The 21,471-nt window shown below is 45.8% G+C and overlaps 1 protein-coding gene across 2 annotated transcripts; it reads right to left on the minus strand.

Annotated features, from left to right (window-relative positions):
• Nucleotides 1–33: 33 nt before the first annotated feature.
• TRIM37 (tripartite motif containing 37) lies at nucleotides 34–20,832 on the minus strand. 2 transcript variants are annotated; one of them, XM_066201815.1, is made up of 26 exons: nucleotides 20,678–20,832; nucleotides 19,331–19,432; nucleotides 17,997–18,037; nucleotides 17,288–17,404; nucleotides 16,913–17,000; nucleotides 15,951–16,073; nucleotides 14,791–14,914; nucleotides 14,014–14,081; nucleotides 13,408–13,532; nucleotides 12,669–12,719; nucleotides 12,331–12,412; nucleotides 10,881–10,957; nucleotides 10,311–10,490; nucleotides 9,653–9,767; nucleotides 9,327–9,539; nucleotides 8,808–8,944; nucleotides 8,016–8,113; nucleotides 7,131–7,331; nucleotides 5,234–5,545; nucleotides 4,492–4,620; nucleotides 3,828–4,011; nucleotides 3,028–3,146; nucleotides 1,460–1,612; nucleotides 1,025–1,117; nucleotides 840–918; nucleotides 34–601 (listed from the first exon to the last, which is right to left on the minus strand). In XM_066201815.1, the coding sequence occupies exons 1-26, from the start codon at nucleotides 20,696–20,698 to the stop codon at nucleotides 598–600; spliced, it is 3,036 nt and encodes a 1,011-aa protein (XP_066057912.1). In that variant the 5' UTR covers nucleotides 20,699–20,832; the 3' UTR covers nucleotides 34–597. The 2 variants fall into 2 exon arrangements, with proteins under 2 accessions (XP_066057912.1, XP_066057914.1); XM_066201817.1 differs by lacking the exon at nucleotides 1,025–1,117 and having other exon boundaries at nucleotides 20,678–20,831.
• Between the last annotated feature and the right edge of the window lie 639 nt (nucleotides 20,833–21,471).

Below are 21,471 nucleotides of genomic sequence, written 5' to 3' on the forward strand. Positions count from 1 at the left end.
CCTTTTACTGATCCACACACAAAACACCTCAAATTCAGATTTCAACATTCATTTTATTAACAAAGTGCAAACAGTTTTAAACGAGGAGTTGTAGAGCACATTCACAAGGACACAGGCAGCCACACGAGGACGACACCAGGCAGGTTCTGACAGTGCTCATGCTTTGTCACTAACCAGGCATCAGCTCCCAGAGGAGCTTCACACAAGGGCTTCAGCGGCTCAAAATGCAACGAACAAAGAGTTTGGCAATGGGTGCGGTTGGTCCACGTCACCAACTGGGGAAAACAATTGGAGTGGTGGCTGTTTTCCCCCAGCGTTCCGAAGGACAGTCGCACATTCCAGTGGCACAGCAGGACACTCATCCCCCGGGAGGGGCTCAGCACCTTCCCCACGACTCCTCAGAGCAGCTGCGGCTGGTGGAGCAGCGGTGCCAGCCCTCGGCGCCTGCGAAGGTCCTCGTGGCCCGGGGGCAGGGTTAAGACAACGGCAGAAGAACCACAGAGTGGGGAGGGCACACAGCCTCGGGCTCAGCTCCAGGGAATGCACACACCTCTCCCAGGGATGCAGCCTTGGCTCTTCAGGCCTCCAGCCCGTGCTCTACCTGCTCCAAACGAATCGGTTTGCACTGAAAACTCTCCTGCTGGAGCAGTTTTAAGGCTTCAAACAAACCCCACCTTAAAAGTTAAAAAATTTATTTTTTCAACCCAGCCAGTTTTGGAAGCATTTAGAGCACAGCCCTCCCTCCCAGACTGCCTCAGAGCCAGAGGGAGCTCAGGATCCTGGCACAGGATGAGCAGTGGCTCCGTGGCTGCAGCTCCAAGGAGAACCTTCCCAGTTACCTGGTGCTGTCATCTCCAGGGACAAAGCTGAGATCGTCAGAACTGGCCTGATCCCCGTCTGGTACCACCGAGGAGTGCTCTGAGGGTGAAAACAACACCGGCAAAGCCCAGTCACCCTCACCAGCGAGCACTGGAGCAGCCAGGGAATGCTCCTTCCCTTCCCTTCACTCGGGCCAAAACTTCACCTCCTGGGCCACACAGCTTTGATCCACGGGACTGGAAGTGAAAGCTTAACCAGAGGACTTTCTGAAGCTCCACTGACTGCTGGAAGCACATTCCTGCCAATTAAGATGCAAATCCATGTCTAAGGCAGCGGTTACCTCCCTGGAATTAGCCTACTTACAGTGCCAGTCCTGGCACACAGGGAGTTCCAATTGGGAACTGGAGCTCTGGCTTTTCCAGCCCTTCCCAGGAGACTCACCTAAACTGACTTCTCAAGGCTAGCAAGAGTTTCCCTCTCCTGTTTTGAGCTGTTTTAATTGGGATCCCTAGAGGAGAGTTCCAAATCTTACTGGCACTTGGAGCTTGAACACCTCCACAGCTCCCCCCAAGGGATCTGCATCCGAGGAGCTCTTGGGAAGACTGGGAATGTTTGGGAAGAGAGGGTTTATCAGCTCTACCTTCACTGGAGGGCTGGACAGAGAAGGCCTGGTTGAACACCTCTGAGGGAGAGGTGGCATCTTCCTGCTCCTCGTTTTCTGTGTCACACTCGATGTCACTGTCACTGCTCATCCCTGGCAGGAGGTGAAGGACGTGCTTCTGGCACACCCCAGCTGCAAGAGAAACCAGAGAGAGCCAGGGCAAAATGATGGCAGCAGGATCTGAACAGCTGAAAGGTCTGACTTTGTCCCATGGAGGAGGTCCTGCCAGCTCTTGGGGTTTGATTTCACGAGAGCAGAGGGAAGGAGAACTTTCCAAACACACAGGGGTGTGACAGAGCACCGGGTACCAGCCCTCGGCACAGCTGGATTTGTGCTGTGTGTCACCAGCTGAGCTGCTCAGCCCACTCTGCAACTGGGACAGAAAATACAAGTTGCTCTTCTGGGAGCTAAAAGGCAGCACAACCCGCAGAGCCTTCAAGCAGCAATAGTGTATTTGAGTCTCACACAACTCATTTCCCTTCCAAGGCAGAACCAGAGCTGTTGGTGACTCCAGGTGATGACCTTGGGCGTGCACTGGGCAGCCAGAACTCTCCATGGACAACACAGGGTCTGCCTGGCTCTACTTCTTAAAGGCTCACAGTCATTGCTCGGAGAAAACAAGGTGAGGGGCCAATTCTACTGTAGTTTTTCCTCTGATGGGAAAGAAATTGTAACATTTGCTTCCTGGGGTTTTTAACAATGAAGTATTTCAGTTTCTAAAGCGTTTTCCTATTGGGCTCCCTGCTCTGAGAGCAGAACTGCAGGAGCACATCACGATCACGCTGCAGTGACTAAGAGCAGAAATTCAGTTTTGTCACTGAGAGACCTTCTGTAAATGCCAACTCCCACACAATATTGCACACTGCAGCTCGAGATGGATGCTGGCACCTTAATATAGGCTTTGCGCTACAATCCAGTCATTGAAATTCAAATTAGTGCAGGGGTGGAAGGCAGGAGAGTTTTAGCAAGATAAGAAAAACTCTATGTGGACTTTCAGAAAGGAAAAAAAAAAAAAAGCAGTGTTATTTTTTTTTTTCCCCAGCATGGAAAGGATGCAGGAAGGGAGGGGGAAAACTTTCCTTCAAGTCTCTAAGGAAACTGGATTATGCACCACAACACCCAGCAGGAATGAAGTGCCGGAGAGGCTCTTGCGTGGCTGTGGAGAAAGTTACCACGGGGGGCTGTCCCTGAAGGCAGCACAATCACCAGCCAAGGTCACTGGCTACTGTTGGAATTAGATGTGAAATTCTTGTCAAGGCCACTCCGCCGAAGAGCAAAGCAAGGAGCTGGAGCTGTCTCAAGGCAGAAAAAGCAGCTGCTCGTCCAGAGAGTGATGCCAGCCCCAATCCTGCCCGGACAGCAGCCACACAGAGACCTTCTGTCCTCACTCAGGTTTATTCTCCAGCTGCCACCTGAGAGCAAAGCTCAACAGCCACGGAAGCAGCTTTTGGGGGTGGTTTTCTCTCGTCCTTCCCTGCCCCAGAGGCGGAGCAGCAGCGCCCAGAGCGTGGCCACGCTGCACCTGCCCCCCACAAAATGCAATTTACCTTCCTCTGGTCCTGCAGAGGCACCTTCAGAGCTCATCCCCTGCAGCTCCCCGGGCTCAGAGCTGCTCTCCAGGCCTCCAGGCTGGGCTCCTTCTGTCCTACAGCCTTTGGAGTTTGAGCTTGGGGAAGAATTCGGGAGAAATACAAAACGCCACGTTAGAAATTCAGCCTTAACTCAGCTGTGGCAACAAAGCCTTTTAGTGCCACGTTGAGTTTTACTCCTTGCTTAAGTCTCCTGCACACCCACTTAAATTTCCAGCTGTAACATTTAAATATTGCTAAATCAATCAAAAAACCTTGAAAAGTTTGAGTGTTTTCCAAAAAAGGTGACTCTACTTATTTAGAAAAAATAACCTGAAAACTCCATTGCCCTTTGCTTAGGTGGCCAACAGAGAATTATCATGAAAAGGCTGAAATTTTGAGTTAGAGTGAAAAACATCATCCTAAGTGAGGAAATCAAAAGTGATTAAATTTCAGTTAGAGGCTATTTTGCATGGAACAGTGGGAAAGCAGACCTGGGCTGCCTTTCAATTCCAAGTGTCAGACTCCAGCCAGAGCTGATCAAAATAAGAGAAAAATGAAAAAAAAGAAGGAAAAAAAAAAAGAAAAAGAGATAGACAACTTGTAACCTAGTTATAAACCCAAAAATTGCTGTCCAGAGGGAACAGCAGCAACCAAGTAAACTTCAAAGTAATTTCTCTTTCATGCTACAAGCACCTGGTTTTAGGAGATTGTGGGGTTTTTGTAGATCAAGGGAAGGTGGGGGCAGGAGATAAGAGGAAAAAGGAAGAAACCCTTACCCCAGAGCACAAACTTTTCTGTTCTTCTCTACAGCAGCCAAGGGATTCAAGGCAGAAGCTCCCACCTCAGAGTCTGATCCCTCACAGGGTCTCTCCTCCTGCTTGGGCAGAGCCTCAGCAGCCCCGGGGCCGGCCAGGGCCCGAGCGTGGGGCCGAGCACTCAGCTTGGAGCTCCCCAGGCCTCCTGAGCAGGGAGAGCACAAATGAGATCCTTGTGATCCTCCCCCTCCCTCTCTGAATGCTGCAGAGGAGCAAAATCCCCATTTCTGTGTCAGGGGTTCCCTTGTGCTTGCACTAAAGGAAGGGCAGTGTGCAGGCTCAGGAGCAGCACTACCATAAAATTCTTACTGGAGTTTCCTTGAGTTCCCTCTAAGCCAAACCACAATTTAAACCTGGCTCAGTGCTGTTTAATCCAGGATTTTCACTGTCATGTTCACTTCTGAGGTACTTGCTGAGAGCCCAGAACATAACACAAATATTTATTTTGTGCTCAGCGACTGTGAGGCGCTGCCTCCCAGCTCAGCTATCACAGGTACACTAACACCCATCGGGTGGGAGAAAGGATCCAGGCGAATTTAAGGGAAACTCCAGCTGCCACATGAGAGCCTCAGTGAAAAGCTTTTGCCCAGGAGCTGCCAGTTCCAGCCCCGCAGTGCCCCAGTACCCTCAGCAGAGTGGCTGTCCCCCTTGAGGCGCAGGTTCCCCTCCCCGCTGTCCATGGCTCTCCTCAGGGACAGGCTCCCGGCCGCTCCCGAGCGAAGGGGCTTGCCTGAGGCACTTTTCTTACTGCCAGCTGCAAAAACAAGTGTAAAAGTGAAGAGTGTTCAGTCAAAGCACTGCTGTACCCAGGCATTATGCTTGTTGTAAGTCAAGTTTCACGTTATTCTCGTTGTTCACTGAGTCCCAGTGGTGCACAAAATCTTTCCACACCTCCCTGCCAGAGGCCTGGGCTGCACAAGTCATGTTCTCTTCCTTGCACTGAAATATCCTTCAGAAAGCTTCACCCACATTCCTTCAGCCAGCTTGAGAGTATAAATGATAGACAAACTCACATCCTGGCTTGCTTGCACTTTAGATTTCAGCAAGTCTGGACTGTTTTAAATTTGTTCCCTGCACCAGCCCCGAGCTCCCAGATGGGCCTGGTGCAGAGCAGACAAGGGAGTGCCCAGCTCAGACCAGTCTGACACTGGGTTAAACCTCACAACACTGTCACTGCACAGGTTTGGCAGTGCCTGTGGGGTAAAGCTTTTGTGTTTTACAGAGAAGGGCTGAAATCAGTCTCAGCAGCTCAGGGGCAGGGCAGGTTTACATTTCTGACCTTCCAACTGAACCAGAGTATGAGGAACTGCCTGGGGACATGAACCACCTGCAAGGGTGATGAAATCCCCCCTTCTCCATGCACTTACAGTTCCTTATGTAGCAGCTGGTGACTGAAGACTTGGTCAGCAGCTCCATCCCAATCTCCTGCAGTTTGCTGCAGCTGTCAGTGCCACAGGCAGCCAGGGCTCCCTGCTCGATGGAGAAGAAGCTGGGCTGTCCCTCCCCTGAGGCAGCATTGCTGCTCCTCACTTCAGACAGCTGGTTCTTCACATCAGACATCTTGCTCCGAACCTCTGCCATCTGGGTCTTGAGTCTTTTCAGCATCTTCAGGTCTGGGGGCACCCTCCACATGGCCTGGTGCCTCCTCTGCTCTCGATCCTTCAGGGAATAGGATGAGGCTTGGCCAAAGGAAAAGGCAGAGAACACAGCAGGTAAGGAAACCCACTCCCAAATAAACATGGATCCTGCTGTAAAAGTGAGGGACGCACGTTCTGTCCTGGCACAGCACCACACTGAGGCTGCAGGCACTGCCAAGCTGCTGGCACGGCAGGGTTTTGTTCCCAGTCATGGAAGAAGGTCCCCAGCCCTCTGGGAGAAGCCAGGCTCCCAGCGCTGCTGCAGGAATTCTGGTGACACCTGAGCTACCACCTGGCCAGCCAGGCTGCCAGTTCATGTCAAATTTGTTTTTAAAAACTTGTTGACTGTGTGCAGAAGATTCTCAGACCACCAATGTCTCTTAACACAGAGAACTCAAAGAAATCTGCAGCTAGGGAAGGAATTCCCTTAACTACCTCACAGCAGAAGATCAGGCTGAGCAGCCAATACCTAAAAAACCTCTGTGTTGCTCAGCTGGAATTAGATCAGCCTGGATCTTTATGAAGTGTTATAAATTCTGTGTTTCTCTGCAAATTCAGCTGTTCCAAACTGTAAAGTCAAGTGGCTCTTAGAAACCTTCCCCTCAGGAGGTGAGGTCTGCCAAAGTCCAAATGGAATAGCAGCTTTGTCTTTTCTGACCAAGTTCCATTTGACTGGGAACAGTCCAAGCCTGAGGGAAGCTCCACAGAACAGGTGATTTGGGCTGTGTGTGTTCAGCAGCTAAAGATGCACACAGCTCAGCACAACAGGAGAGCTTCACCCTGCTGGAGCGGCACAGCACAAAGTGCATTGCCCTCTCCTGAGCTCCTTTTGTCCAGGGCTTTTTCCAAAAGCAAAACAGAACTCACAGTTCATGTGCTGTTCCCACTTTTTTTTTTTTTTTTGTACTTCTGGAAGTGACTTCCATTTCTGGAAATATGGATTACATTCACTGAAAATTCATGGCTGTTTATGTAACTCTATTTAAAAAGCTGATGACAAAGGAACAAAGAGTTTGAGCCAGCTTTTAAATTCAGTGCCACCGATGGCATTGTGGCAGCAAACCCCAGCATCACTTGTAGCAAAGGGACGTTTATTTCTCTTTCTGTTCTAGAAAGTCACCAAATAGTTGTGGCCAGCAGCTCAAATAAGTGTCAATCATGAAAAAATTCAATCAAACCTCAAAAATAAATTTAATTCCTCACTACCAGAGGAACAAGCAACCTCCAGGAAGAACCAGGGGTGCCAGCTCTGCTGCTGCTGCACACGGAGTTAATTGGTATTTTCGGGTCAAGGGTCCTAGCTGAACCACAAATACTCCTCAATTATTTAAATACCATCACTATTTTTGGCTCCTGACATTTTGATCCATTTTTTTTTCTTCTTTTCCAGCTCTTACAACCACTCACATTTTTCTACCTCTAATGGCCTCTAAATTCCAGGATTTCTTTTTTTTGGTTTGCACCGTGCTCCAAAGCTGTGTGCAGGGAGAGGTGGAGCTGCTGCCCCAGCACAGAATTGTGTGTTTTGTTGGCTTCCAGTGCCAGTCCCTTGCAGAAAAAGGAGCTTTTCAGTCACCCCCCTGCACTTCCAGGTGGAATGAAACCACCAGACACGTGGTGCAGTTACCTCTGTTCTGCAGAAGAGAGGCAGGAGGACGTGGCTGAAGGCCCCAGAGGTTTTCCATGCCATTCCTGTCTTTCAGGTCCAACAAGTGGATTAAGATGAGGGGATCTATATCCAGCAGACTGCTGCTGGCTGTGGAGCCCAGGGCACTGGCTCCTCGCCGTGAGGGTCTCCCACTGGCACTGCTGTAGCTGTGGCTGGTACCTGAGCAGGAGAGACACAAAAGTGGGAGGTGTGGGGCACAGGCATGCTTTATTCCCTGGGAAAATCAAAAAGAGTTACACAAGTAGATTAGACATGAACTCATCCCATGAAATTTAAGGCGACGTCGGTATTTTGTGGATTTCTGGATGATGAAATGATCAGATGTGCTTCTAATTAAAGAGTAAGATAAAAACAACTGGAAAGGGGGAAGTGCTGTGATCATCTCCAGGCTGCAGAAAGTCCCAGAACACCTTATCACGTTGCATTTAAAATGTATTGTGAGTGTTCTTTACTTCATTCCCTCCCCATTCTTTGGGTTTTGCAGTGCACTAAACCCCAAGTGAACGTGTCACCCACTCAGAGGTCACACTGACATCAGTAACAATTCCTTGTCAGTCTCCTATTGATTGGAACACAAGGAATTTCAAAGCCACCCTCCAAACTTTGACACCATTTCTAAACCAGCACATTCAGATAGCTCCCCCCTGCTTTTTTTTTTTTTTTTATTGAACCAATGAAGTGTTTCTGCTACACTGCAATAATCAGTACAAACCACATGATGCAGCAGTTCCCAAAATAGAACTGCCTGCAGAACACGCAGCTTGGCTTTGCTTCCAAGAGGAGCAGGGGAAGGAATCCAGCAGCCTTTTGCTTTTATGGGAATTCTGGAGTCGTTTTTCATACCTGATGCTCCAGGAGTAGCAGCAGCTGCTGCATCCTCCATGAGATCTCCATCTTCCAGCTCCATAGTGCTGCTGTATTCCACATCATTCTCTCCAGACCTTCAGGGATGATCGGGGTGGGAAAAGGAGAATACAACAGTTAGCTTTCCTCAGCTCGTGTTAAATGTTGTGGCACAAACCTCCAAAAACAACATGAAGTGCTGTAAATTGTATTTCCTGCATTCCAAGCTACCCACACTGAAGAAAGGAAGTGTAGTAATTAAATGACTGTCTCATTAACCAAGAGGCCAGAAGTGCCATATGTACCTCGACTGCAGAATGTGATGCTGCAAACTCCTGTGTTTGTAGGTGTAGCAGCACATTCTCACGTTTTAATTAAGATTCCAGGATTTGACAGCAGCCCTGCTCAGTCTTGAATTTCCTAATTTAAGTACCTGTCCTCATCATCACTCTCCTACTACTACAACACTTCCCAGCAGCAGACCTCTACTCTGTTACAGTGCTGAGACAGATTCCTTAATAGTGTTTTGGGAAAGAACCTTCACGGATTATCACTTGTCAAAGACAGAATGCAGCACCAACATAAATAAAGAGATCAGAAAGACTCTAATTAGCTGACCAAAAATTCAATGTTTAGCACTAGCTCTGCGAGTTCATGTTGCTCCCAGGATAGGAACCACCTCTCAAATCACACAGGAATCCCACACACCCCAGCAAATTACTCAGTTTCCACTGGAATTAGGATGATTACCCTGGGTACAGGATGATCTGAAAGGCATTTTTAGTTACTTACATCGTTTCTTCATCAATATCATTTTCTTCAGTGTTACTGGTTGCTGTTGAACTTGCTGAAGAGCTGCTGCCATCAAGGTGGTTCACCTCATCTTCTCCAGCAAGATCTATATCCAGGTCACCATCTGAGAGCTCGTGCTGCAGGAAAAACGGGAGTTTTTTGTTATGGAAACATTCAGTAGCACCTTGATGCATCCCCAAAAGCTACGAACAGACACTCTCTGTCCCCAGTGTCACTATCACACAGCACATTAAAGGCTGGGAACAAACACAAGTCAGATTTTTCAGCTGCAACTTGGAGACTTTTTGTGGTGGGATCTTTTAGCTCAGTTCTGGAACATTTCTCAGGAGTCACCTCTCACTCAGCTCTCAAGTGTGTCACCTCCTATTTCCATAGCAAGGATAATAAACCTCATTTACAATTCACAAGTTTCTACAGGGATTTACAATTCCCTGTTTCTATTGCTGCCTTATCAAAGAAAGCTACACATAAACAGAGGCAGAAACAGAGAATTCCTACATTAAAGTCCTCCTGCTGCGTCTTCTCTTCCTCCTCTTCCTTGTTCTCCCTTGCTAATCCTGGAGCAGTGAAATTCTCAAGCAGTGCTTCAATGCTTTGTCCAGGTTTCTTTGCCCTTGTCTCTGAGCCCTCATCGTTCTGGGGACTGAGGTGAGTGTCAGGAGGGGAAACCCCTCGGGATTTCTGAGTCCGGGACAGTTCGATCGCGAGCCTCTAAAAGGTCACAAAAACAACAGAGGAGACAACAATGGAGCAGCAGCGTCAAACCAAGCACTTTTGTTGACTTGCAGATACACTCTAACAGGTGATTTTACATCCCCACTTACTTCTTTCAGGTTATTTATTTGCTGGATGTAACTTGTCTGAGCTGCTTCCAGCTGAGCAATGTACCAGTGCTGGTCCCGGCACTTCTGGAAGAAGGTTGGTGAGCGCACTTGGAACCTTCAAAGGAACGTTTGAAAAGGGTTTTTGTTTTTGAGGGAGTTTGTTTGGTTTGAGGTTTTGTTTTTAAACGTCCCTCCCTCCATCCAAAAAGCCCTGCAGAAAAACCTTAAAAGCTGAAATCTAGCGGTGAAATAAACTTAACAGACAACAGGTCCTTGTGGACTCGGTGTCCTGAACACCGACTGGCCACAGTGAGTTCTGTAGGAGGGACTCACAGACTTTTATTCCCAAAGTTATCCAGTGCTCACTACAACTATTTCTAAAGAGGAGGAGAAAGCATCTTTTTCCTCTCATTCTGGTAGCCACAGCTCTCCAATCCCTTATTAATACCAGGAGCAGCCACTCCTCAAAGAAAGGAGGAGATATTTCAAATATCCCACAACTCCCTTTGGCACATTTCCCTCTTTAAAGCTGCTGAGAGTGAAACCCCATTTATAACAAACCACTTCATCAGTATTTTGAAACTCAGCTGGTTAATTGCTCCCAATTTCAGCAGCAGGGAGACAAGAAAGCAGGAGAGAGGAGAGCAGGGAGCCCCACCTGAGGATGACAGTGTCATTCTGCCTGTTCAGGTAGCCCTCGTTGGCCAGCAGGTCCAGGCGGAAGAATCGGTTGTAGCCCCAACATTCCCCAACCTCAAAATCGGAGGCAAATTCCCGGATGATGTTTTTGGTGGGATCGTTGGTGGACTGGTGAACCATTTCTACACGGTATTCATACCTGGCCAAGGGGGGAAATGACAGGGATTAGAGGCAAAAGATGTCAGAATTGCTCAGTGGTTTAAGAGCTGCGCTTCCCCGCCCAGTTGAACAGGTAAGTCAGGCTTAAAATTTTACTGAACACTTAAATAAACAGTGAAAAATAAAAGAGAGCAGGAATAGGGAGTAGAGTCAACTCCAGGGCTCAACTACCACATGGATACTCTTCTCAGTTGTTTTACCAGCTTCTTTTTTTTTCTCAAGAAAGTCACTGAGTTACAACTTTAAAATATCTCTGTGCCTGATTCAAAGCTCAATGGACAACAGAAATCTCTCCATTCTTTTTCAAAAGGTTTTGCATTTTCTGACAAAAAAAACCCCAACATCTGTTCTTAACTGCAGCTTTGCTTACTTGGATGTCTCTGGCAATCCAGCAGACAGCTCCAGGAACACTGACAGGTAGTAGCCCCGAACGACTCCATTTCCATCCTTGAAATGAAATTGAGAAATCGATTAAAAACAGAAAGGAAAAACCAGAAAAATTTTTAAAAAACCAAAATAATTTGATACAGAAGACTTAGAAAAGTTTAGAAAACAGCTTCAATCAACACTGGATTTGCAGCAGGAATCCACTTTGGATGTCACAGTTGTGACTTTTAGACTTCAGTGACTCCTACCGTAACATGAATCAACAAGAAGAACATTCACAGTGTAGTACTGGTATCTCAGATCTAAATCTCAAGACAAAGCTTTAAGTACTCTATTAACACTTTAGGTATTTGATTAAGTGGAAGTCTGAATAGACAAACACTTAATGTATGAAAAAAACATTATTTTAGGTTAAACATTAGTTCTGAAATATTTTACATACAGTCATATCTCAAAGTTACTGAATTTGTGAGAAAAGAGCAATTTGTTCAGAAAAAAAAAAATCCCATGCAACATGAAAAGTTAGGGCAGTTAACTGAGAAACAATATTAGAGTCACTAAAAGTCAAGAAAAAATACAGCAAAACCTCCACGACACTCACCTGATTCAAGGATGAAGAATGGCTCAACTTGAATCCTCCAGCTTGAAGAAACATTTCAACTTACCATTGAAAAAATAAATTTTAATGCCTTCTGACAGCACAGCTCAGGTAGCTAACCCTGAATTCACAATACTCTGGAAACTTCCACACAGTTCCACCTCTGCATTGCAATAATACAAATCTGGGCATCCATGGGCTTAATTTATGGAGCCAATTCTCCAAGGATGCCACAAAAACCACTAAGACAGAGCTGGTGCTCCCCCACCAAACTCCTCCTGCTCCTCACAGCTGCAGGAGCAGCACTGACCAGAGCAGGGAATGTGCAAAGATCCCAGCTTGGGGGTCAATATTCCAACATGGATAAAGCTTCAGAAAGTGGAATATTCAGCCCACTGAAGGGATGTTGCAAAATACACATTTCAATGTCCAGTTTGAGAGCTGGATGCAGAGTCAACAACAAACGCTTGGTCTTCTCCTCCCACCTTCCCCAGTAAGTATTACTTAAACATCGAATAAGTTACTCTCTGCCTCAGTTCTGTAAGAACACCTGCAAAAATCCCTGAGATATTAAAATATCCATCAAAGTTCCTCGGCCATATTAGCAGGACCCATCTTTAATTGCTTTTAAGTTAACCAAATTCTACTGAGTATGTTCTCTCAGGAGATCAGGAGGCAGAGAGGGAATTCTCCAGTGGTTGGTGATCAACTCATTATCATGATTTTTTCCCCAGAGCTTTTCATATACAGCATGAGATAAACTGATGATTCCTCACTGGAAAGCCTGGGAATGAGTTGGGATGGGATAACAACTCCAGCTGAAGACATAACTCACCGGGTAAACTTTTAATCTCCAGCACAGTCCTGACACCTGCAGGGGAGGGCTGTACACAGGATCTGCTCGCTGCCTCAAGGTACTGGTGAGAGAGGAGGAAAAATATTTGGGACTGGGACAAAGCAAAACCCTCATGGAACCTCACGAGCTGCTCAGAGAATTGTCTTTATCATGGAAAAGAATTGTTCACCTGGTATACAAGAGATTTTTAATGGAATTCCCACAGTTTAGTCCACATCTCACAGTTTTCTGTAGCGAGTGTTGTGTGTTTTAAATGACACTTCTCATGTACAGAAGGATGTTGCCAATATTTACAGTAATTCAAGATACATTCTTACCTGAAGTTTTCCAAGACAAATGTAGTTGAGTCATAGGCTGGAACCAATTCACTGTGGGCGAAAAGAATAAATATATTACACTTGAATAACATGGCATTAAAAATCCCAACTTTTGCCATCTGTAGAATAATTTTGGATGATTTGGGTCACCAGAGCCACTGAAATTCACCAGGACTACACTGGGCTATTGCAGTATAATTCCGTTTATACACCTCCTTAGGAGGCAATACCTTGGTGCCATTGGAAAATAAATATTCAGATTTAAACCAAGACACAGCCAAACCAATTTTTGCTGAGGAATTCTTGAGACTTCCCTGACTTTCCATTTTTTTGAGACATTTTTTCAGCACAGGCTCCCTCAGAACCCAGCACCAGCAGCATTCCCCTGCTGCAGAATTGTGCTATGAAGTGATTTTGGCTGTATATTCTGAATTAAGGTGACCTGCAGAGGCATCTCCTGAGAGCTTGGCAATTATATACTGAATGACCCAATAATAAGAGAAAAAAGGACAAATCAGTAAACTATGTGTAAAAGAGAGAAAAAAAATTGTGAGCTGGAACCCACTTGTCCTGACTCCCCCAGCAGGGACTACAGACACCAAATAAACTCTGCTGGGACAGAAAAGCCTACTTGCAGCACAGCTTACTACAAGGAGTAAGTTAAGAGGAAACTCTCCTCTCAGGGACTTTAAACATGTTTTTAAACACTGAACAAACAGAACAGAAAAGCAACACTCACCTTGTGAAGTCTGGGGGGACAGGAGTGGTGACAAATGAGGCCATGGGCTTCCGATGGACCTGCTGGAACATCATCAGGATCTCTGAGCTTTTGGATATCAGCTCACTCTTGCTGCAGGACCGTAACTATGTGGGGTAAAAAAAGAAGGGAAAAGGATCGTTAGCTCAGTAAAAATCAGAGGTTCTATCCACTTTTGTTTTTAAACAGCTGAATTGCATGTTTGTCACAGGTTCAGGAAGATTACCCACAACACAATGTCAAAATGGGGGTTTTTTGGGTTTGGATTCTTTTGTTTTCTGGAATGCCACAGTGGAAGTTACAACAGCCACTATGTATTTCCCTTAGATTAAACTAACATACATAGAACTGGGTAATTTTGTATGGTATTGACATTAATCCCTGTAGTAATTTTTCAAGCAACACAAAACCTTTGAGTATTTCTGGAAGAGACACTTATTTTTAAGAAGAAATTGTGCAACCTATTCAATGAAAATACATCCTCCAGAAATATCCATCAATTAATATTTTTAAAGTAAAAAAGGAAGTAAGAAAGATCCCTCCTCAGCTGGCCTATCTACACAACATTTAATCTCTTTTCATAATTACCTGATGTTCTACTTCTTGAAGCAGGGTTTCCAGAAGTTCAGTTTCTTGAGTAAGTGATGTCTTTTGACCTGTTTAAAGAAAAGATGTTAAAAAACTCGCAAAACACATACTCACTGTTTCTTAAGAAAGTGTACTTTCCCCTTTTTTTTGTTTCCACTTGGAAGCTGCCCCAGAACATACCAAGGTAAAGGATTTCTAAATGTACCAAGGTTGATTGACAAAGCACTTGAAAAGCAAGTCTACATTTTTAATTAGAGCTGTACTGAAGAATCCATCTGAGGTTAAGTAACCAAACACTCTGTGCCCCAGAAATGGCAGGCTTGTTGTTTTGGGGTGCTTTCTTGGACAAAAAGGAAAGCAGGTTTGACTCTTATCCAGACAAGCCCCTCTCATATTAAGATTACACTAAAAGGAGTATCTACTACAGAGATGTGTTTTCAAACTTTTCAAATTAGAAAGATGAACTTCTTGACCAACATAAATGATGAAATAAAAGCACTTTAGTTGAAAGGTGCTAAATAAGACATTCGAGCTAGATGGGAATGTTTTCCAAGTTATTATACGGCAGTTTTGAACAAAATATAGTCAGGTTATGTAGAATTTAGAACCTATCACAGAAACTACATCATTGGCTGCAGGGGGAAGTTTTCAGCCAGCAGTGAACTTGCTCAACACCACAGCCTGGAAGGAGTCAGGCTCCCAGGGAAACGACGTTTCTCAGTGGATTTACACACTGTTAATAAATTCCTCCTCCTCCTCCCAGAGGCCAACACGCACCCATGAGAGTGATGAGCTTGTTCTTGAGCTGGGTGTCCAGGCGGGCGATCATCATCTCCACGGCGTTGCGGATCTCCCGCACGCGCTCGTCCTTGGCGCTGCGCACGGCCTCCACGTTCCTCTCCTGAAACAGGGACAAAAACCTTCACGCTGCTGCACCTCCCACTCAGCCACACCTTGGCTCCACTCCCTCACATCCCACAAATGCTTAAGTGTCCCTAAAGCCCCTAAGAGGGAAAACAGGAGTGCTGGTTTTTGATGAGGTGCGTTGTTGGAGCAGCCGGGATTTCACTGGATCCCTCAGGCTGGGAAACTGAGCAACATTGATCACACAGGGATTTGTTACGTGGGGATTTTTTGGTATCAGACCTGTAAACGCAGCTGCCAGTTTCTCTTCTGCAACTTGAGCAGCACAGAAAAGTTGTGTTTGTGGTAATGAGAACAACGTGATAAAAACAGAAAAGTGTCACGGTAACAAAAATGGATAAAATCAGTGTCCTTCTCCCTGGCAGGGGAAGGTCACAAGCTCTCAGCATTTTATCACCACACTTGTGTTTATGGAGTCACATCTGAGCTGGAGAAGAGCAAAACCATCAGTGCACATGGCAAGCAACCACTTGGAACAGCAGGCAAAACTCATACAGAAACTTCCAAAACTTCCTGATTTTATCTGCACAAAGACGACACATGACAAATGTAACAGAAAACAAAAGTAACCCTTCCTCTGAGACAAGAAACTGCATCAAATTGTTGGAATTCCCACTGAAACTGCTTAAGCTAAATATGTCAATATTTGGATTTTTGACACCTTTACCCCACAGAGAAGAAAAAGGAGGTGCACAAATAAATCTCTAACTAGTGAGCTGCTCATCCTGCAGGCTCAAAGGCATTTACAGTTTATTATCCAAGAAAAAGGAAAATGAGCTGCTAGAAGAAAGTATTTTTGTACTTATACAGCATGACAGAAAGCACTTTAAGTTACCTAAAGCACTTTCTGTTTCCTAACTCGAAACCAGAGTTGAGAATATTTTGATCTTCCCACATTGTATCAAAAGAGTCAAATGAAAAAACAAAAAGGTCACTCTATGGGATAACCTCACCAGCCTCTAACAGGTACTACTTCCACTTCCCACTGGAATACTACAGGAGAACTTTCTTACCACTTCCTGCACCAAACTGATCAATTCCATGAGTCTTCTCCTCAGCTTTGCCACTTCTTCATTTACTTTTGTGACGTGCTGCTCGTAGATTTCTGCCAGTGGTTTAAAAGTATGCCCTCCATGCTGTTCAAAGAGAAAAAGGGGGAGGAGGAGGAGGAGGTGTTGGTGAATAATAGAACATCTCTTTTCCACTTCATTCCACTCCTATTAAATTCCTGAAAGAGAAGGGAAGAAAACCTACGAGTGTATCACTCATTCTGGAAGAGTTCCAAAGCAGATTGTATGTAGGAAGTCAGTCTTTCACTTCCCTTTGTAAGAAGTCAGGAATTTGGCTCTCATTCCATCAAAGCTTCCTGTCAGGAGTTATTTGGAGTCTCAAGAACCCTCCAAAAATAAACTGCTTCATTCACTGTGCAATCCTTTACCAAATCAAATATTGATAGAAGGTTTATTTTGATGATTATTATTATTAAAACACCCTTCCCAAACAATGGCAGCACACTGTTAACCACTTACATTCCAAACAGCAACAGCTGTTTCTCCTTGAAATACCCAACTGGATGGGTAAACTCGGATGAATTGAATAGCTTTGCAGATTAGAGGCCAGGACAATTAAATAACAAGTGTTATCTGTGTTTTTTGAGCAAGACTTCTTCCTTTGCCCAGGAAACTCTCCCCACCACACAGAATTTGTCCAAAACATCATGAAGGTTATAACAAGGAAGATAATTCTGACCTGCTTTTGACAAAAATTCAATTTCCTTCTCTAATTATGAACAGAAAGCATCATGTTTCACAAGCAGTGTTATTAAATAATGAATACACCTAAAACTGCAGTATTTGCATGGCAATCCAACAGCCACAAGAGCAGTTCCACAGCATTTCTAGTTCTTCAAAACCACTGTCAGATACAAAGTTTGAAGTCCCTCACACCGTGCGCATTCCAGCAAGTCTCCCCTTACCATTCCTCCCCAAAGCGCACACTGGTGGCAGATACACTTCTTGCAGGTCCAGCAGAAAACACTGAGCTTCTCGTGATGGTTTTCACACCTGAAACAAAAAAATACACATAACACCCACAGAAAATAGCTACAAATTTTCTACAAACTCAGTTTAACATTTTCACTTGTATTTTTGCTACACAATCCTGCAAGTAAAGCACTAAACATCTTTTGCAGGAAGAACAGCTGCAGTCAATAAAAAAACCTTTTGCAAGATAAACGTTGCTTTTAGTATTCTCTCCAGAAGCATTTCACAGACACAGAGAGTACATTACTAAAATTAGCTCCTACAATCCAAACCACAAAAACATTAGATGCAAAGAACACTGCATTTACTTGTCCTTCTCGTTCTCCTCATGCTTGGTGAGGCTGCAGAGCTGAAGTGTGTCCAGCTGCTGTGTGACCTCCTCTGCCCAGCGACAGTTGACCAGCTCCCGGAGCTGCAGGGGGGCTCTGTGGGAAGGATGGCAACAGTTTCAGCAGGAATTTGGCTCCTGCAGCCAAAGAAGTACTGAAATAAACATCAGTTCAATTCTGCATTGCCGGAAAAGTCACAGGTAAAAAAAAAAAAAAAAACCCAGCAGAAATTGGATTAGTTATTCCAAGAGGAAAGAAGAAAAAGTGATTTTGATCGTTTAGGGAAGGTGGGAACTGGAGCCTGCAATGAGGCACAGAATGGCTGCACAGGCACATCACAAAAATTACAGGCATAAAAATCGGACACTTTCACCCTAAAACTGAAGCTCCTGCGCTCTGGCTTTTGAAAGAAGAATATAAAGAGGAATTCTCTCTAGTTACTCCTATTACACCAGCTAGGTGCACAGCAGTGCTATGTGGGAAGAACAAAGATCCTGCTTAGCTTGTCACAAAACTAGAACACACTTTAGAAGGAGTATTATACCAGGGCCAATTTATATAGAAACAGCAGGGAGGTCTCAAAAAAAAAAAAAAAATCAAGCTTATAAATTTAGTGCAACCTGCACTGAAAAAGAGATTGATCATAACAGGGCAATGCACACAATTCCTGATATTAAAAATTCCTTACCTGCAATGAGGGCACTGAGCTCTTTGTTCAGTCAGCCAACGCTGTGATGGAAAAATGAAAAACCTTTTTAAACAGAATGAAAGAACTGCAGGCAAATACATTCAATCATTAATTAGGAGTTATTTACTTTTATTACAGCTTTCCTATATTTTTTTCCTTTTTTAACAAATTTTCAGTGTAACTGTTCAAGCATTTAGTCACAGAAGAAGCTGCTATTTGTGTCTTAGTAACAAGCAACCATTTGTCTTTAGATGTCAGAGATGGCTCAGTTAAAATTACACAGAGAATTTTGAGGTACCAAATACTGCACTAGAAACCACCCACCTGGAAGATTCCCAGAGTCTTGGACTAAAGAGCATGTTTCAATAAAGGAAAGAAAAAGACACCACAAGCATCTTTTACAGAGTCCAATTAGCCTTCAAGGTAATTTATTTCTTCCTCTTGGGCTATTTATAGACAAATTAAATACCTGAAGTTCAGTGATCAAATCCACAAGGAGCCTGTGAATGTTTCTCTTCCAGAAAGCTCCAGGGACAAACAGCTGAGCAAAGAACTTCACCTGCCCACTACAACTCACAAGTGTAAAAGCTCAGCAGTTGATGGGTTTATATTTGTCAGCTCTCTACTACATTTAAAGAGTCTCATGAATAATCTCTCACCGCCCAGCAACAATATGTCATCTAAAATCCTTAATATGCAGCACGAATCCTTCACCTACAGCTCTTGTCAAGAGCTTCCGGAGCGAAGGATGAATGTCTGTTCCAATTTCTGGAAATACTACTGGAGGTCTGGAAACCTCAGCTGAACCTTTTGCTGCTACAGCAACACAAAGCAGCATCTGGATTTGGAACTGGAGTGTGATATGCTGGGAACCACGGCCTTAACAAAGGAATGAGGATTCAGGTGCTGCCTCAGACTCCCCTGAGAAAGGTTTAGCCCCACCTGATCACAAGCATTATAAAACACCTCCAGGATACAGGAGGTAATGCTGTGACCTTCCCAGATGCAAAGTCAGCATCTGATTTGTGTTCCAACTTTTGTCTTCCACACAGGCATCACCAACTCTCAGGAGGCACTGAAGAAGGGATCATTATGTTTCTCTTCCTTAAAGCAATTATTCCAGATGGTGCCTATAATTAGCACCACTGAAGGCAATGCACAGCCTGCCTACTTCTTCCTCAGGGGTGTTATAAAAGGTTTTGAAAAGGAAACTAAAGGAGAGAGGGGAAAGAAAAAAAAAAGGAATCCTTGGAACTCCAGGAAAAGAATGTTTTCATAAGCTCAGTTTTTAGTTCAAACCTTTTGAGAGAACAGACTGAACCAAGCAAACTCACCCGGATACAGCTGAAACAGCAGAGCTTGGAGCAGTGAGGGCACAGGCGGGCATCCCGCAGCTTCTCCATACAAATAAAACATCGGAACACCTCGGCAATGCTCTGCAGAGGGGGATTAGCACCATTGTTAAACACGCCTCAGACACATCAGGGCTGCATTCGTTTTCCAGGCGCGGCGCCAGGTTTCAGTTCCAAACAGCACAACTCCGAGGGAGACACAACCTGGACACCACAACTCTCCCCCTCGGCTTCTCCCACACCGCACCAGCACCCGTTTTATAACGCTGCTCTCCTTCTTCAAGGAATAGTTTCTGTTTGGTTTAGCTCCTTTGGAGCAGGCCTTTCTGTAGCCAAGATATTGCTGCGTGTGTTCACAGTTGCCAGAAGAAATGGTGTTGTACCTGCAGACAGTGGGCTGGCACTAAACTATTTCTAAATCATGACAAGTGCGTGTATGTGCAATACACAAGAGGTGTTGAATTGAATTGGGTACTTTTCTGACTTTTATAAGACTTATATTCTTTAAAGGTCTACCATTAGCAGTAGCTCCACAATTTCTACACTCTCCCCCACCCCGTTTAATCAATTTTTGGTGATAAAAGCATTCCCCAAACAAGAAAGGTATTTTGAAAGAGATGTCTACTTTCCATATTGATAATTTTTAACTGATTTTAAAGGCAGTTTTACATCCTGTAACATACAGGAGTTACAATATATCTGGTTATAACTATGGAACTTCACAACGTCCTTCAGGTGGGCTAATTGTTTTTACCCCATAGCACTGAGATTGTGAATCAGCACAAAAGCAAGACATCTTCAATTCACGGATACCACAGCATCTCCCACACATTAACGCCCTCTTTAACAGCTGCAAGCCATCGAAACGCACCATATGCGTTTACAGGAGGCAACCGCAGCCGCTCTTTTACATTCTGACACAGCCCCCAGCAGGTGCTGGAGCTGTCGGGTCACAGCCACTTCTGCACCTTCACGGTGCCAAGGCGGGTTCCGTGTGTGCCAGGTCTCCATCCATCCATCCATCCATCCCTGGATCCATCCACCTCCGGAACTGGCACCCGCGGCGCTCCGCCAGCTCATTTCCTACCCCCGTCCCCACCTGCTGCCTGCCTGCCCACCCGAGCCAAGCCCCGCAGCGCCGCAGGCTGTTCCCAGCGCCCGGGCCGACCGTTCGGTACCGTTTGGCCTTTTTTTCCCCCTCCACGCACAAGGTACAGAGACCCTCCGAGGGGCTCCGGTAAAGCGGGCGGGTGCGGAGGGGACGCCGCAGCCGCTGCCCCCTCACACCGCCCTGAGGGAGCGCGCGCCGCCCGCCCGCCCGCCGCTCACCTCCACGCTCTGCTCGTCCATGGCTGCGGCTCCGGGAGCGGCGGCAGGAGGGACGGCTGTCCCCGGCCTCCCTGCCCGTGCCCGCGGGTGAGGAGCGGAGGCTCCGGGAGCGGCGGGTTTTGAGGAGCCGACTCCTCGCTCCGGCCCCGGCCCCGCGCACCCGCCGGGCCGTAACCGCGGCAGCGCCGCCGCCCCGCCCCGCCCGCGCTGCGCATGCGCGGGGGCCGCCCGCAGGGGGCGTGGCTTCGCGGGGGGCGGGGCGGCGGCGCCCCAGGGGAGCCGGCGGAGACAGAGCCCCGCGCTTGGGTTTTCCTCTGTTTCCCTTCATTTTTCTTTACTTTTCGTTATCTTTCTGAAATTGTTTTTCGTTATTCTTCCTTGCCGGCTGAGGTTTCAGGAGCGGGGATGGGTTTCCGCAACCCGCTGACTTGTTACCTTCAGTTATTGTAGCCAGAGTTCACCACTAAATTAAATATTTAACGCTGCTGATGGTAGCGGCACAGCAAGGATTGAGTCCTCTATTAGAAGATCAATGCGATTAAAAACTACTAAATCAGTTTGTGAAACTGATTAGTTGCTTGTGACTGGTTACTCCCAGGTAAAAGGGCACACTTGGCAACAGACATCCATAAAATCAAGTTATCCCTGTTCTTTCCTCTTCAATACCCAGCCTGTTTCTCTTCCCATCAAACCCCACAGCAGTTCATGGATGAGTTTAGAGATCACCCTTTCCCTTCCTAAGAGCACTAATTTAACTTTCCCTCCTTTGACAGACATAATTTTCCACCAAAAAA

This window comes from Chamaea fasciata, unplaced genomic scaffold, assembly GCF_029207755.1.
Source record: "Chamaea fasciata isolate MVZ Bird 193981 ecotype frontalis unplaced genomic scaffold, bChaFas1.0.hap1 SCAF_21, whole genome shotgun sequence".
In the NCBI taxonomy this organism is placed as follows: Eukaryota; Metazoa; Chordata; class Aves; order Passeriformes; family Sylviidae; genus Chamaea; species Chamaea fasciata.